Source organism: Artemia sp. Qi Xiang Cuo, chromosome 16 (assembly GCF_049724085.1).
Source record: "Artemia sp. Qi Xiang Cuo chromosome 16, ASM4972408v1, whole genome shotgun sequence".
Lineage (NCBI taxonomy): Eukaryota > Metazoa > Arthropoda > Branchiopoda > Anostraca > Artemiidae > Artemia > Artemia sp. Qi Xiang Cuo.
Genome location: NC_142809.1, coordinates 9,446,549 through 9,461,579, shown reverse-complemented (window position 1 = coordinate 9,461,579; position 15,031 = coordinate 9,446,549). Strand labels below are relative to the sequence as shown.

General features: G+C 33.9%; 2 protein-coding genes across 4 annotated transcripts in view; both read right to left on the bottom strand.

Annotated features, from left to right (window-relative positions):
• Positions 1–15,031, bottom strand: part of LOC148942547 (trypsin-1-like) — a 413,175-nt gene that overhangs the window by 350,780 nt on the left and 47,364 nt on the right. The window lies entirely within an intron of this gene.
• Positions 7,682–15,031, bottom strand: part of LOC148942546 (MTRF1L release factor glutamine methyltransferase-like) — a 203,306-nt gene continuing 195,956 nt past the window's right edge. For all 3 annotated transcript variants that reach the window (XM_089102749.1, XM_089102747.1, XM_089102748.1), the window contains exon 5: positions 7,682–7,932. In XM_089102749.1, the coding sequence (XP_088958875.1) occupies positions 7,689–7,932 (244 nt within the window). In that variant the 3' untranslated portion in view covers positions 7,682–7,688. The remainder of the gene's footprint in view (positions 7,933–15,031) is intronic.

Here is a 15,031-nt window from a genome sequence, read left to right as displayed (position 1 = left end):
TGCATACTAATGTCAAATTTTTAGTAATAATTGGACGACGGAAGCAGCCCTCTTTATCATGGTTGCAGTGGCAGCTGCAACCTAGTAAAGAGCGCCCATAGTAATCAAAAGTTGAAAAACCTGTTTTAAAAAAAATAATCTATTGTGAAAAAAATGCCATTTGACAATGAATCAGGAATGGTAACTATTGTTTCGGTTACGGTAATCTTAGAAGTAAAAGTTTATTGCGAAAAAAGATTTATGGCTATTTCGAAAAAGAGCCTGAAACTCCTTGAAATGGCGTCAAATCGAAATAAAAAATGTACCATTGGAATCAGCATGGTCGAAAACCTTTTTGTAGGATAATTATAGTCCCCCGCCGTGAACACCAAGATAAATGACTTTTTGCATGGGTAGCACTGATTTGTCTCCCTTTTTTTTTCGTTTTTTCAAGGGCTAGCGGTTTACCAGAACACCATAGAGAGGTGCTTAATGGCTCATTAGAAAGCTGTATCTCACATCTACGTGCTTTCAAAGGCGGTATATTTGTATAAACGCTAATCTGGAACATATTAGGAACTGTAGTGAATCACTATTTTTTTTTTCTTAATAGTTAGCTTGTTGTATTATTTATTCAATTGAATCATGAATCTACGCGCTATATCGTGAAAAATCACTAGATTTTGGTAAAAATCGCTAGTTTTAGAACGAAAATCACTAGCTAGAAAAAAATCACTAGGCAACATAAAAAATCACTAGAAATAGTGATAAATCACTAGGGGTGGCAAGCCTGCTTCTCCTGCACACTCCCTTCATTAGAATATTATTGACTTATAATTATATTCAATGTTTTGAATAATATTTTGTTTGAAAATTTATTTCTTCAGAGAGAGAAGGGGAAATTCTTTATGGCATCAGTGGCTGCCTTAGTAAATATGATCAATAGAAACAAGCTGTCAATATAAATATTTTCCATTCACAACCTGAGGAAAATAATAACAGACTTACCATCTTTTGTTGAAAATCAGTCGTTGAATCCATGGAATTAATTTTTTCTTCAATTTATGTACTTAATGAATATGAGCTAGTTCAAAATATGAATGATGAATTGTTGAAAATTCGGTGTTCTTATATGGCATAAGAAATATTGTATTCTAGGAAATATTTTCAGTGCTAATTGCTAAACGTCTAAATGTAACCTACTTTCTCCATATTCTCTAGGGAGTGTTTTCTGCTATTTATTAATTGTTTCGGAGAATAGCGTAAATATACTGTTCTTTGATTTAAGGGGAAAATGCAAGTTTTTGATAAGCTGAATAGAGAAAGAAAAATAGAAAAACTATTTATATAAAAAAAACAATAAAAAAGGTAGGATTGTAGATAGGATGCAAAGTGGTTACAGCTTCTCTTCATAATTGCTCAAAATTGAATTTGCGCCAAAAACAGTTATTGTATTCAGAAGAAGCCCAAAAATTAGGCATCGAGGGGTACGTTCACTTGAATCATATGTTATATTTTTTGGTATTTTCATCTGAAACTTAGAAGTGGACTTAAAACTTAAAACGAACATAGATTATTCCGTATAAATATAAAAGACTATGGCGATATTGTTTTTATCATAAATTTTAATAGCAAATATACAACGATTAATTTAAAAAAACATATTACTTTCAAAGGAGGTAAAGAGCGATGTCGAGACTTAAAACGGACGAAACCGATTATTTTACAGCATATTTAGTATATATTAATATAACTAGTGCAAATAAACCAACTAATTATGTTTCCCTCTGCTTTTATGATTATGCAAAATTACCGCTATACTGAAAACACAAAATAATATAGGGACTATTGTAGAGTAAAAGTGAACCAATTAAGAAGGCTTTTTAAACAATGAAAATGTTATCAATTGCTTTTAGGATCAATCCCTTTTAAGATAAGGCAACAATCCATTTTAGGATTTTTTTTATTATTTTACGGTTAATTTGGTGTCACTTCTGCACAATGGCTCAATCCAATGGCTGGCTATCGTTTTGGTTCTTAAAAGGGCATGTCATGATTAGTTTGTACACAAGTTCGAAGTAAGGCCATATTGATAGTATAGGACTATAGACTAGCTTTAGAATTTGCATCATAGCTTGAAATTCACTCTTGTATAGAGAGAAATAATCGGATTTCCAGAGTTCATGTTATGTCTTATTTGATCTTCATTTAAAGTGATAATAAAGCATATTTCTTACAATTTAAGACTGTATATACCCACTATTGATCAAGCTCTAGCCCCTATCGAACTTACATTGATCTCAGAAGCTGCAGCAGTCGAAATTTTGCAATTGAAATATGCTGAAGGGTCTTCGTGTCTTTGTTAATGAAGCTTTAACTAGGTATAGGCAGGAAATCTTCAAGCTGGCTTACAACAAATTCGAAATGTGCGAACGATGAGAGGCATGATTTTTGTGAAAAATGGCTTGGAAATTATACCATGCAAAACAATAGCAGATGTGGCTCAGATCCTCAATCTGGCTAATGAACCTTCACTGTGAATAATTGAAGTTTGATTTAGTTTTCCTTTGTTTGTTTGTGATATGGATGGATTTCAGTCGTTTTTGGAGTCCCGTTTAATACTTAATGATTCGACTGGGAGTGATAAAGATGTACAGTATGTCAGAAATCTACCGGATTGTGATTTTTCGGATGCTTCTTTAACTAATGAAGTTGAGCAATGTGAATTCCCGATAACGGTATTATATGCTACTGCACAAGGATTGCAGAGTGTGTGTAGTGAACTTAAGTTTTGTTAAATGCTAGTCCTAAGGATATTGTAGCTGTTTGTGGAACTTTTTTATCGCAAAAGTCTCCAATGTCTATGCTGTCCCTTTCAGGTATGAAATCTGTTTCAAGGTGTAGGTCAGAGAGTGCGAAAGGTGGTCAATTAATTTATGTTTAACAGGATTGGTCTGTTAATATACTTGATGATTTTTCAGTTTGGGAAGAAGGTTTATGTGAGACTATTTGTTGAATTACGTCCCATTGGCTGCGAACCTTTTATTTTTGGATCAGTATATAGACCGCCATCAAGTAACACCAAAGATTTCTTTGAGATTTTTGAGCCCCTAGTTGTAAAACTTGGTGGATGTAAAAAAATAGTAATAATTCCAGGTGATTTCAATTTTGATTTGTTGAATTTAGATGTGGCTTTTCATAGAGAATTTCTGAACATTATGCTGTGTTCAGGCATTTTTCCAAGTATTTTACTACCTACGACAGTAAGAAAGACTACTGCAACTTTGCTGGATAACATTTTCCTTTCTGGTGTTTCTTTTAAAGCGATAATATCTTCTGTTAGTACATGTGACATGTCTGATAATTTTCCAGTTAGTGTTGTTTTGGATATAGCCTAAAGTTTAGCTCAACCTGCATTTAAAAAACATGGAAATAAAAATTCTTACCGACAAAAAAAATTGATTTTAAGCTTTTGCGTGAATTGATAGATAATAAAGGCTGGACCCCCATTTTTGATTCAAATGATGTTAATGATGTTTTTGGCTGTCCAATCTGATGTATTTTATGAGGATTATAGAACTTATAGAAATAAACTGAATTCTATTATAAGATATGCCAAAAGAAAATATTTTTCCGATAAATTTTTACAGTATAAGTCAAATATGAAAAAGATATGGGAGCTGATCAATGAAAAAATCTGTCACACTCATCGTCCGAGTTCAGGAGTTAAATGTCTTGAACTTGATGATTAAAACGGTACGGATCCAAAAGAAGTTTTGGATATTTTTGGAAAACATTTCAGTACTATTGGGTCTAGGATTGTATCAAATAAAAATAGGCAAGAGAGTCAGTCGACTGATTTTGTTGTTGACGATGAAGCACCAAACTCATTTGATTTTTCTGAAATTGCACCTCAGGAAATTAAAGGACCTATAATGAAACTAAAGCAAAGTTTTTCATTGGATGATTTTGGGTTTTCTACACAAATTGTGAAACAAATAGCTCCTAATATTGCCCCATTGTTGGCACATATTTTTAATTTGTCTTTACTAAATGCAGTTTTTCCTGATCTTTTAAAAAATGTATTAGCTATGCCCATGTATTAGCTTTGTATAAAGGTGGTGTTTCTACAGATCATTCGAATTATAGAGGAATTTCACTGTTATCTGTTTTTAGTAAAATTTTGGACAAAATTGCTCACAAGTAACTTCAAAATTATTTATGTAATAATAAAATATTGCATCCTTCGCAGAATGGATTCATTAAAGGAAAATCAGCAGAACTAGCAACACATCAGCTTTTAATTGAAGTAAGTAATGCGCTGGACACTGGTCAGGGTGCCTTGGCTATATTCTTGGATGTGGCCAAGGCGTTTGACTCGGTGGATCACCGTCTTTTACTAAATAAACTAAAAAAATATGGATTTTCTTCAAAATCATTGAATTTTTTTGCATCTTACCTTGCTGAAAGAAATATTGAATGCCATGATAGTAAAAATAGAATCCGATCTAAGTCATTTTCCGTAAATTGTGGGGTTCCTAAGGGCTCTGTTTTGGATCCTCAGTTAGCATCACATTTCCATGGAATTTTCCCTCTTAACTTGCAGCCTCATTCATATCCGACATCACTCAGGTTCAATTTCGCACACGAGTTTAGGCGAACAACTAGAGCAGGATTTAGTTTGAGGCATATTGCTCCAAAGGTGTGGAATTCTATTCCCCTGGATATTAGAGAGTGCGCTGATTACCAGCAGTTTCACAGAATGGCGAGGAAGTTTATTTCTGAAAGTTGACTTTGGTTTTATTTACCTTGTTTGTATTTGGGCAGTTGTCCAAGAGGCTTGTTTGTTTTTTTTTTTTTTTTTTTTTTTTTCGTTTTCATTTAAATTGCTACCGGTGTTTAATAATTTGTTGTAATTTTTAATGCGCTCAATTATGCCACTAGGCATTTGCGCAGGTGTATTTTATAGTGTTAGGTATATTTCATAAATAAAATATCTATCTATCTATCTATCTATTGGTATTATAGCTGGTGAGAGCAAAATGCTGCTTGACAAATCAATCCAATATTTCTGTATGCTGTTCAATTACTTCGCCGTTATTAAAAAATATTTATTTTTACGCTTATGTTTTTAAGATAATTTTAATTGTATACTGAAAGTTACTAGTGTCGAAACTGGTGTAAGACTATGAAAAGCTTTATAGATTCGTTTAGTGTTGTCAGGATACATACTCATTTTTGACTCTTAAATCAATAATCCTGTTTTTTTATACTTGACTTTTGTGTTTTCAGTAAAGCGCTAGTTTTCTATAATCCTAGAAACATAGGGAAACATAATTAGTTGGTTTATTTGTAGTAGTTTTATTTATATATATTAGATAGGCTACGAAGTAATAATTTTTGTCCGTTTTAAGTTTTAACTTTGCTCTTTGCTTCCCTCGGAAAAACTTTGTTTTTTTAAATTAATCTTTGTTTGTTTTTGATTAAAATTTAATGCAGAAACAACGTTGCCATGATCTTTTTTATTTATACGGAATAATGTACGCTCGTTTTAAGTTTTAATGTCACTTCTTAGTTTCAGTTGAAAATATTCACAAATATGACCTATGATTCAAGTGAACATACCACTCGATGCCTATTTTTTCGGCTTCTTCCGAATATAATAATTGTTTTTGGCACAAATTCAATTTTGAACCCTTATGAAGAGAAGCTGTAACCACTTTGCATCCTATGTACCATCCTACCTTTTTTATTTTTTTTTATATATAAATAGTTTTTCCATTTTTCTTTCCCTACTCAGCTTATCAAAAACTTGCATTTTGATAAGTAACCTCTATGATGTTCTGGTAAACCGCTAGCCCTGAAAAAAAAATAAAAATAAAAAAAGGGAGACAGATCAGTGCTACCCATGCAAAAAAGTCATTTTCCTTGGTGTTCAAGGTGGGGGACTGTAATTATACTACAAAAGGTTTTCGACCATGTTGATTTCGATGATACACTTTTTATTTTGATTTGACGCCATTTTCAAAGGGTTTCAGGCTCTTTTTCGAAATCACCATAAATTTCTTTTCGCAATAAACTTTTACTTCTAGATTAACCAAAACAATAGTTACCATTTCTGATTCAGCGTCAAATTGCAATTTTTTTACCAGACAAGTTTTTTTGAAAACACGTTTTTCAACTTTTGATTACTATGGGCTGGTGTTCGCTCTTTACTAGGTTGCAGCTGCCGCTGCAACCATGATTAATAATATCTTGAATCTACAAAAAGTGTTCTTAATTGGTTTGCTTTTACTGTACCATAGCCTATATTATTTAGTGTTTTCAGTAAAGCGCTAGTTTTGTATAATCCTAAAAGCATAGGTAAACACAATTAGTTGGTTTATTTATACTAGTTATATTAATATATATTAAATATGCTGTGAAGTAATAATTTTTTTCCGTTTTAAGTTTCAACTTCGCTCTCTACTTCCTAGTATGCAGTTAATCAAATTGGCTTCCGAAAAGAATCATTTTAATTGAGTATGCTTTTTTGCATATTAATTCTTAAAAGTAGACTTTTCATATAATCATTTGTTAAAAAAAATTTAGAATCAATCGTTCTCAAAATTGAATCATACAGCTCATGCTTTATCGTCCTTTTTCACTCGATATTTTGTCGAGTTATTCCGAGTTCAAAACAACATTCTTGCCACCTCCCCCACATTCTGATGCATTAGCTCAACTGTTCAAACCTTGTGAGGAGCTAAAGAAGACTGCTCAGCAATGTCTAGGGTTTAAGTTTTGAGTTTATAAGTGATAGTAGTCAAAAGCTAATAGTTTTGCTCGAGTCCAGGATAGGCCCAGTTTTTGAAAACTACGAATCAAGTTCAATCTAAATCTAGGAAAAAATGCCCTTCAATCTCCAATAGGGGCAAAGGCACAAACTTATCGCTAATGAAGGGTGCCAAACTTTAGAAGTGACTATGGGCTTCTTTTACCAACCAGCTGTTACTCATGGACACATTACTAGGCCTCAGGAGTCGGTTATAACTTATATCTGACTTCAACTCTGTTTCCAGACATTTTCAATATACCGACTCCGACTCCATTCAGCAAAAATTTGCCAAAACTCGGATTCCACAGTTGTAATAAATATTCATTTTTATATACTCAGCCGACGCTTAAAAAGGAATAAAATGAATTTTATCATAAAGACCAAAAAGATCGACCATACTGGTCTTAAAGAGGCGCGGTATCTAACAGAGCATACATATGTTGCCAGAGTTGCCAGTGCCTCGAAATCTAACTCGTGTACCTTGGGAGCAAAGTTGAAAAGAGTCTATAAATCTATCAAGCTGGCAAAAAGAAGTGGATAGTTTGACTAAGTACTAGTTATCAATTTTTCTTTTTATGCTCCCAAAAAAGCCATATTCTATGAAATTCTGTTTTTAAATTACAAATAAGATATTTAAAACAATTTTTTTGTATAACTATTATTTATAACTATTATTATTATTACGATAGTATAATTGCATAACTAATAGTAGTATATATATATATATATATATATATATATATATATATATATATATATATATATATATATATATATATATATATATATATATATATATATATATATATATATATATATAACTATTAGTAGTATTATAATAGCATAACTATTATTACCAATTTTTTTTAGTATAACTATATTAATAAAACAACTATTTCTTCTGAAATTCAACAAACCGCTCCTTCCCAAAAGTATCTTTATGAACCTCAATCAATTCTAGTTTGTAATCGCCATTGCTTGTTTCAAATGTCTTCCTCAGGATAGCTGGGTGCCTATGGTCCACTTCTAAAAGGAGTCTACCCCCAGGTTTCAGCCACTGCGGTGCAAAAAGTAGCAGGTCTGAAATAACAGCTAGGCCATCTTTTCCGCCATCTAATGCACGCAGATCTTCATATCTACAACAAAAATAATCGTCATGAAAACTGTTAATGATTGTAGTTTGGTCGTACTACTGATAATACTGATGAAACAGTTGTTCTAGTATTTAAATATAAAGGAAATAGGAATTCAATAAGCCTACCCGGCTCTGAAACTCGTTTTGCTACCAACCTTACTTACCTGGGTATGCCTATTGGATCAAATATGAAAGAAACTGTAAAGCTGTCACTGAAAAATGATCCTAGTAAGATCCGGGCTACGCATGCATCCCTGGCTTCAAACGTTTCGTATCTGAGTAGAGTTCACCGTTCTCGGTTATACAATAGCCTAGCAGTTACTCACCTGCTTGCTCTTGCTCAACTTTGTCCTTTTTAAACTGAAGTAAGAGAAAGCAAGTTCATCGCCTTTATATTAAATTTGCAAAGTATATCATGGAAATGCCGACATGGACAAGCAATTCTTTCCTTCAAAGAAAGTATCAATTGGTAAACCCAGCTGGGGTTATTGAGAAGCGTACTCGCAATTTCTCTATTGAATGCTAGAAGTCTTCCCATCCTTGGTCATTTCTGTTTGTCCCTTGTCCGTGTTTGTCAAAATGTGTTTTTATCTCTTTTTTTTTTTTTTTTTTTTTTTTTTTTTTTTTTACTGTCTTTACCTGGTCTCTACCCATTTTTTTGTGACGGGTTATAAATAAAATGACGATGATTATGATGAATTGATTCCACTGTAAATGGCTGACCAGGCTTAATTTGGATAATTAAATAAAAAAAAAACAAGTTTTTTTCTAACTGAAAGTAAGGAACGACGTTAAAACTTAAAACGAACAGAAATTATTCTGTATATGAAATTATTCCCTTCCTCAACGCCTCGCTCTTTACGCTGAAGTTTTTTATTGTTTAAAAAAATAGAGTTGTGAGAAAGTCAAAATTTAGCGTAAAGAGCGAGGCGTTGAGGAGGGGTCAGCCCCTTTCATATACGAAATAATTTCTGTTCGTTTTAAGTTTTAACGTCGTTCCTTACTTTCAATTTAAAAAAACTTCTTTTTTTTATTAATTTTTGAACTTTTTTGAATTAATGCAGGTTTTGATTTTGGCTCACCGTACATGAATAATTAAAACAAAATTTGCATAATAATTTTACTTTTATTTGGTTAAATGGCTTTCTCGAAACTTGTTTAATTTCTATTTACGAACGTTTTTATTAGTAATAAATATACATAACTTACGAATTAACTTACTTAACGAACTTCTGTATTCATAGATTTGTTATACGTATATTAGGGGGTTCTCCCCATAGTCAATACCTTGCTCTTTAAGCTAAAGTTCAAATTTTGTTCCAATTCTTTAAAAATGACCCCTTAATCACAAAGGCCGTTAATTAGAATAAATTTCTGATATGAAAGTACTAAAAGATATTTGATTTAAAGAGTAAGGTATTGTCTAGGGGGTGAACGCAGTCACATACATAATAATCTTTGTTCGTTTTAAGTTTTGAGGCTGCTCCTTATATTCAGTTTAAAAACTTGTTTTTTTTTTAATTTAATTTCTGATATTTTTTTTTAATAATGCTGGTAAATCCGGTGCCCCCTTCACAGCAATGTCCCTTCCCCCATGAAAACTTCCTTCATGGAAAGATCCTCCCATATAACCCACGACCCCCCCACCCTACCTACCAGAAGAAAATCCCCCCTAAAAACGTCTGTATACTTCCCAATAACCAATACTACATGTTAACATGGGGTAAACTTCATAACTTTCAGCCCTTCCCCCGGGGACTTTGGGGGATTAAGTTATCCTAAAAGACATAGTTATCATATTTTCAACCATGCTGAACAAAATGGCTATCTCAAAATTTTGATCGGGTGACTTTGGGAAGAAATGAGCGTGGGAGGGGGCCTAGTTGCCCTCCATTTTTTTGTCACTTAAAAAGGGCACTAGAACTTTTAATTTCCGTTCCAATGAGCCCTCCCGCGATATTCTAGGACCAATGGGTCGATACGATCACCCCTGGAAAAAAAACAAATAAACACGCATCCGTGATCTTTCTTCTGGCAAAAAAATGCAAAATTCCGTATTTTTGTAGATAGGTGCTTGAAACCTCTACAGTAGGGTTCTCTGATACGCTAAATATGACTGTGTGATTTTCATTAAGGTTATATAATGTTTAGGGGGTCTTTCTCCATTTTCTCTAAAATCAGCCAAATTGCCAAATTCTCAGGCGCGTAACTTTTGATGAGTAAGACTAAATTTTATGAAACTTATATACTTGAAATCAGCATTAAAATCTGATTCTTTTGATGTATTTTGATCTATTAGTATCAAAATTTGGTTTTTTAGAGTTTCGGTTACGATTGAGCCGGGTCGCTCCTCACTTACCACGAACTGTTTGATATATGTTTTGCATTAAATTTATTGAAAAACGATAATTGAAATAATTAATTTAATAAATAATTAATTAATTAATAATTAATTAATTTTGCATTAAATTAATTGAAATAGCGATTTCTTAAAAACAAACATCAAAATGCTTTTGAAAAAATGTTTGAAATAGAAATCGTGTTTATGCTTTGCAGTTCAAATATTTAAATATTGATCTGTATTTGATAAAAAATGGCTGGTTAAAACTAGTCTATTTAATTCATCATCTATGGACGTAAATATTTATACCAAACCAACCTTAACCATAGCGAAAAATGGTTATAATTACATCTTGACGATAATTGATATTCATGACAATGATTGGCTGCCGAGGCCTAGTCTGAATAATAATTTTTTTTTTTTTCAATTGAGCTCAGACGATTTTATTGACAAAATATAACTCAACGTGACAATAAGTCGCAACAACGCAAAAAACGATGTCTGAAAAAGAGAGCAGTTGGATATTATTCATGCCAGTTCATCATACCTATTAAAAAAAGGACATTTGTGTATTTTCCCTTCGTATAATTTTTTTGTACAAAAATACATTTTTTTTGCATAGAGAAAATACAATAGCATATTTGTTACATTACATGAATTAAGAAAGTAAAGAACAATACATAAAGATTTATTCTAAACAAATCTCAAAATTTTCTTTGAAAAAAGATCTATTATAATGAAGATCCAAATAAAAACAAATTTGCAGTTCATATAGGCTAAAAAATCACCTCGGATATGTCCACATTCCGGACACAGGTGGAACTACATCGTACCGTAGCTAGAACGGGTAAAATATGGTATCAAACATTGGACAATGATAGAAAGGAGTTCCAGGTAAAGCTAATATAGGTATCGAAAGTATCGATACTCCTTCAATTCACCAATATGATATGGTATCAAATATGGTATCAAACATTGGACAATGATAGAAAGGAGTTCCAGGTAAAGCTAATATAGGTATCGAAAGTATCGATACTCCTTCAATTCACCAATATGATATGGTATAAAATATGGTATCAAACATTGGACAATGATAGAAAGGAGTTCCAGGTAAAGCTAATATAGGTATCGAAAGTATCGATACTCCTTCAATTCACCAATATGATATGGTATCAAATATGGTATCAAACATTGGACAATGATAGAAAGGAGTTCCAGGTAAAGCTAATATAGGTATCGAAAGTATAGATACTCCTTCAATTCACCAATATGATATGGTATCAAATATGGTATCAAACATTGGACAATGATAGAAAGGAGTTCCAGGTAAAGCTAATATAGGTATCGAAAGTATCGATACTCCTTCAATTCACCAATATGATATGGTATCAAATATGGTATCAAACATTGGACAATGATAGAAAGGAGTTCCAGGTAAAGCTAATATAGGTATCGAAAGTATCGATACTCCTTCAATTCACCAATATGATACTGTTAAGTATTGATGAAGAATTGAGCAATACTATATATAGTCTGTCGTAATTATGAATTATATTATTAATTATTTTTATTAAAAAAAATATTTTATAAAATAATTTTTGTTTATTTATAATTATTAATTATAGTCTTTAATTATGATTGTAGTCTGAGTGGTTATCTGGTTATAGTTAGACCTGATGTAGTTATAATTTTAGTCTTTAATTATTGTAGTTATAGATTAGAATAGAACAGATTTATCAGAGGCAACGCTGTAGCGTTGCCTATAGTAAAGGCCATACGGCTATAATGTTTTATTATTATTATTATTTATTATTTTTTTCCCAGAGGCACTTTATACAGAAGGGGTCGTCGTAGAAACTTCAAAGGGGGTCAACTCAATTGGAAATTTAGAGTTCCAGTGCCCTTTTTTATAGTCAAAAATTATTATGGGACACCTAGCCCCTCCCCTTTATGCTACTCATTTCACCTAACATATTCAATCGAAAATTTCTGAGTGCCATTTTGTTCAGCACAATTGGTTCCCAAATAGAGAATATGTTCTTGAGGAGAATACTCCCCCACAACGCTCAGGGCATGTGTTTTAAGTTCTGCCCTGGGAGCAGATCAGGTTTTTATAGAGGGCGTTGTCGTAGAAACTTCAAAACAGGCTCATTCTATTGGAAATTAAAGGGCTTGTGCCCTTTTTAATAGTCGAAAGTGATTGGAGTGTAACTAGCCCCCCCACCAGCACCAATCATTTCCCCAAACACGTCCTATAAAAAGTTTGAGATAGCCATTTTGTTCAGCATAGTTGATTTTCCAGATAGAAAATATATTTTTGAGGAGGGCAGTCCGCCACAACCCTCAGGGCAAGGGTTTTAAGTTGTACCCTGGGGGCTTATAAGGTTTTTATAGAAGGTGTTGTCGTAGAAACTTTAAAAAAGGCTCATTCGATTGGAAATTCAAAAAGCTAGTGCCCTTTTTAATAGTCGAAAGTGATTGGAGGGCAACTAGCCCCCCCCCACGCCCCTCATTCCCCCAAACATATCCAATCAAAATTTTGAGATAGCCATTTTGTTCAGCATAGCTGATTTCCAGATAGAATATATGTTTTTGAGGAGGAAACTCCCCCGCAACCCTCAGGACAAGGGTTTTAAGTTATGCCCTGGGGGCATATAAGGTTTTTATAGAATGTGTTGTCGTAGAAACTTCAAAACACGCTCATTTGATTGGAAATTGAAGGATTAGTGCCCTTTTTAATGGTCAAAACCGATTGGAGTGCAACTAGCCCCCCCCCCCACGCCCATCATTCCCCGAAACACATTCAATTAAATTTTTAGATAGCCATTTTGTTCAGCGTTGTTGATTTCCAGATAGAAAATATATTTTTGAGGAGGATACTCCCCCACAACCCTCAGGGGAAGGGTTTTAAGTTATGCCCTGGGGGCATATAAGGTTTTTATAGAAAGCGTTGTCGTAGAAACTTCAAAACAGGCTCATTCGATTGGAAATTAAAGAGCTAGTGCCCTTTTTAATAGTCGAAAGTGATTGGAGTGTAACTAGCCCCCCCCCACGCCCATCATTTCCCCAGACACATCCAATCAAAATTTTGAGATAACTATTTTGTTCATCGTAGTTGATTTCCATCTGGAAAATATATTTTTGAGGAGGACACTCCCCCACAACCCTCAGGGCACGGGTTTTAAGTTATGCCCTGGGGGCATATAAGGGTTTTATAGAAGGCGCTGTCGTAAAAACTTCAAAACAGGCTCATTCGATTGGAAATTAAAGGGCTAGTGCCCTTTAGCAAAATTTTGAGATAGCCATTTTGTTCAGCGTAGTTGATTTCCAGATAGAAAATATATTTTTGAGGAGGATACTCCCCCACAACCCTCAAAGCAAGGGTTTTAAGTTATGCCCTGGGGGCATATAAGGTTTTTATAGAAGGCGTTCTCGTAGAAACTTCAAAACATGCTCATTCGATTGGAAATTAAAGGGCTAGTGCCCTTTTTATAGTCGAAAGTGATTGGAGTGTAACTAGCCCCCTTCCCCTCCACTCCCGTCATTTCCTCAAACACATCTAATCAAAATTTTCAGATAGCCATGTTGTTCAGCGTAGTTGATTTCCAGCTAGAAAATATATTTTTGAGGAGGACACTCCCCAACAACCCTCAGGGCAAGGGTTTTAAGTTATACCCTGGGGACATATAAGATTTTTTATAGAAGGCGTTGTCGTAGAAACTTTAAAAAAGGCTCATTCGATTAGAAATTCAAGGGGATAGTGCCCTATTTAATGGTCAAAAATGATTGGAGGGCAACAAGCCCCCCCCCCGACCATCATTCCTCCAAGCACATCTAATCAACATTTTGAGATAGCTATTTTGTTCAGCGTAGTTGATTTTCAGATAGAATACCTGTTTTTGAGGAGAACAATCCCCCCCCCCCCTACCCTCAGGGCAAGGGTTTTAAGTTACGCCCTGGGGGCGTATAAGGTTTTTATGGAAAGTGTTGTCATAGAAACTTCAAAAAAGGCTCATTCGATTGGAAATTCAAAGGGATAGTGCCCTTTTTAATTGTCAAAAGTGATTGGAGTGTAACTAGCCCCCTTCCCCTCCACGCCCATCATTTCCCCAAGCACATCCAATCAAAATTTTCAGATAGCCATTTTGTTCAGCGTAGTTGATTTCCAGAGAGAAAATTTATTTTTGTAGATGATACTCCCCTCATGCCCTCAGGAAAAGGGTTTTAAGAGATACCCTGGGGGAATATATAAATTTGTGACAAGGTATTGTCTTAGAAACTTCAAAAAAGGCTCATTCGATTGGAAGTTCAAAGGGCTAGTGCCCTTTTTAATAGTCGAAAATGATTGGAGGGCTACTTGCCCCCCTACGCCCATCATTCCCCCAAACATATCCAATAAAAATTTTGAGATAGCCATTTTTGTTCAGCGTAGTTGATTTCCACATTGAAAATATATTTTTGAGGAGGACACTCCCCCCCAACCCTCTGGGCAAGGGTTTTAAGTTATGCCCTGAGGGCATATAAGGTTTTTATAGAAGGCGTTGTTGTAAAAAATTAAAAACAGGCTCATTCGATTGGATATTAAAGGGCTAGTGCTCTTTTTAATAGTCGAAAGTGATTTGAGGGCAACTAGCCCCCCCCAACGCCAATCATTTCCCCAAACACATCCAATCGAAATTTTGAGATAGCCATTTTGTTCAGTGTAGTTTATTTCCAGTTAGAAAATATGTTTTTGAGGAGGACACTCCCCCACAACCCT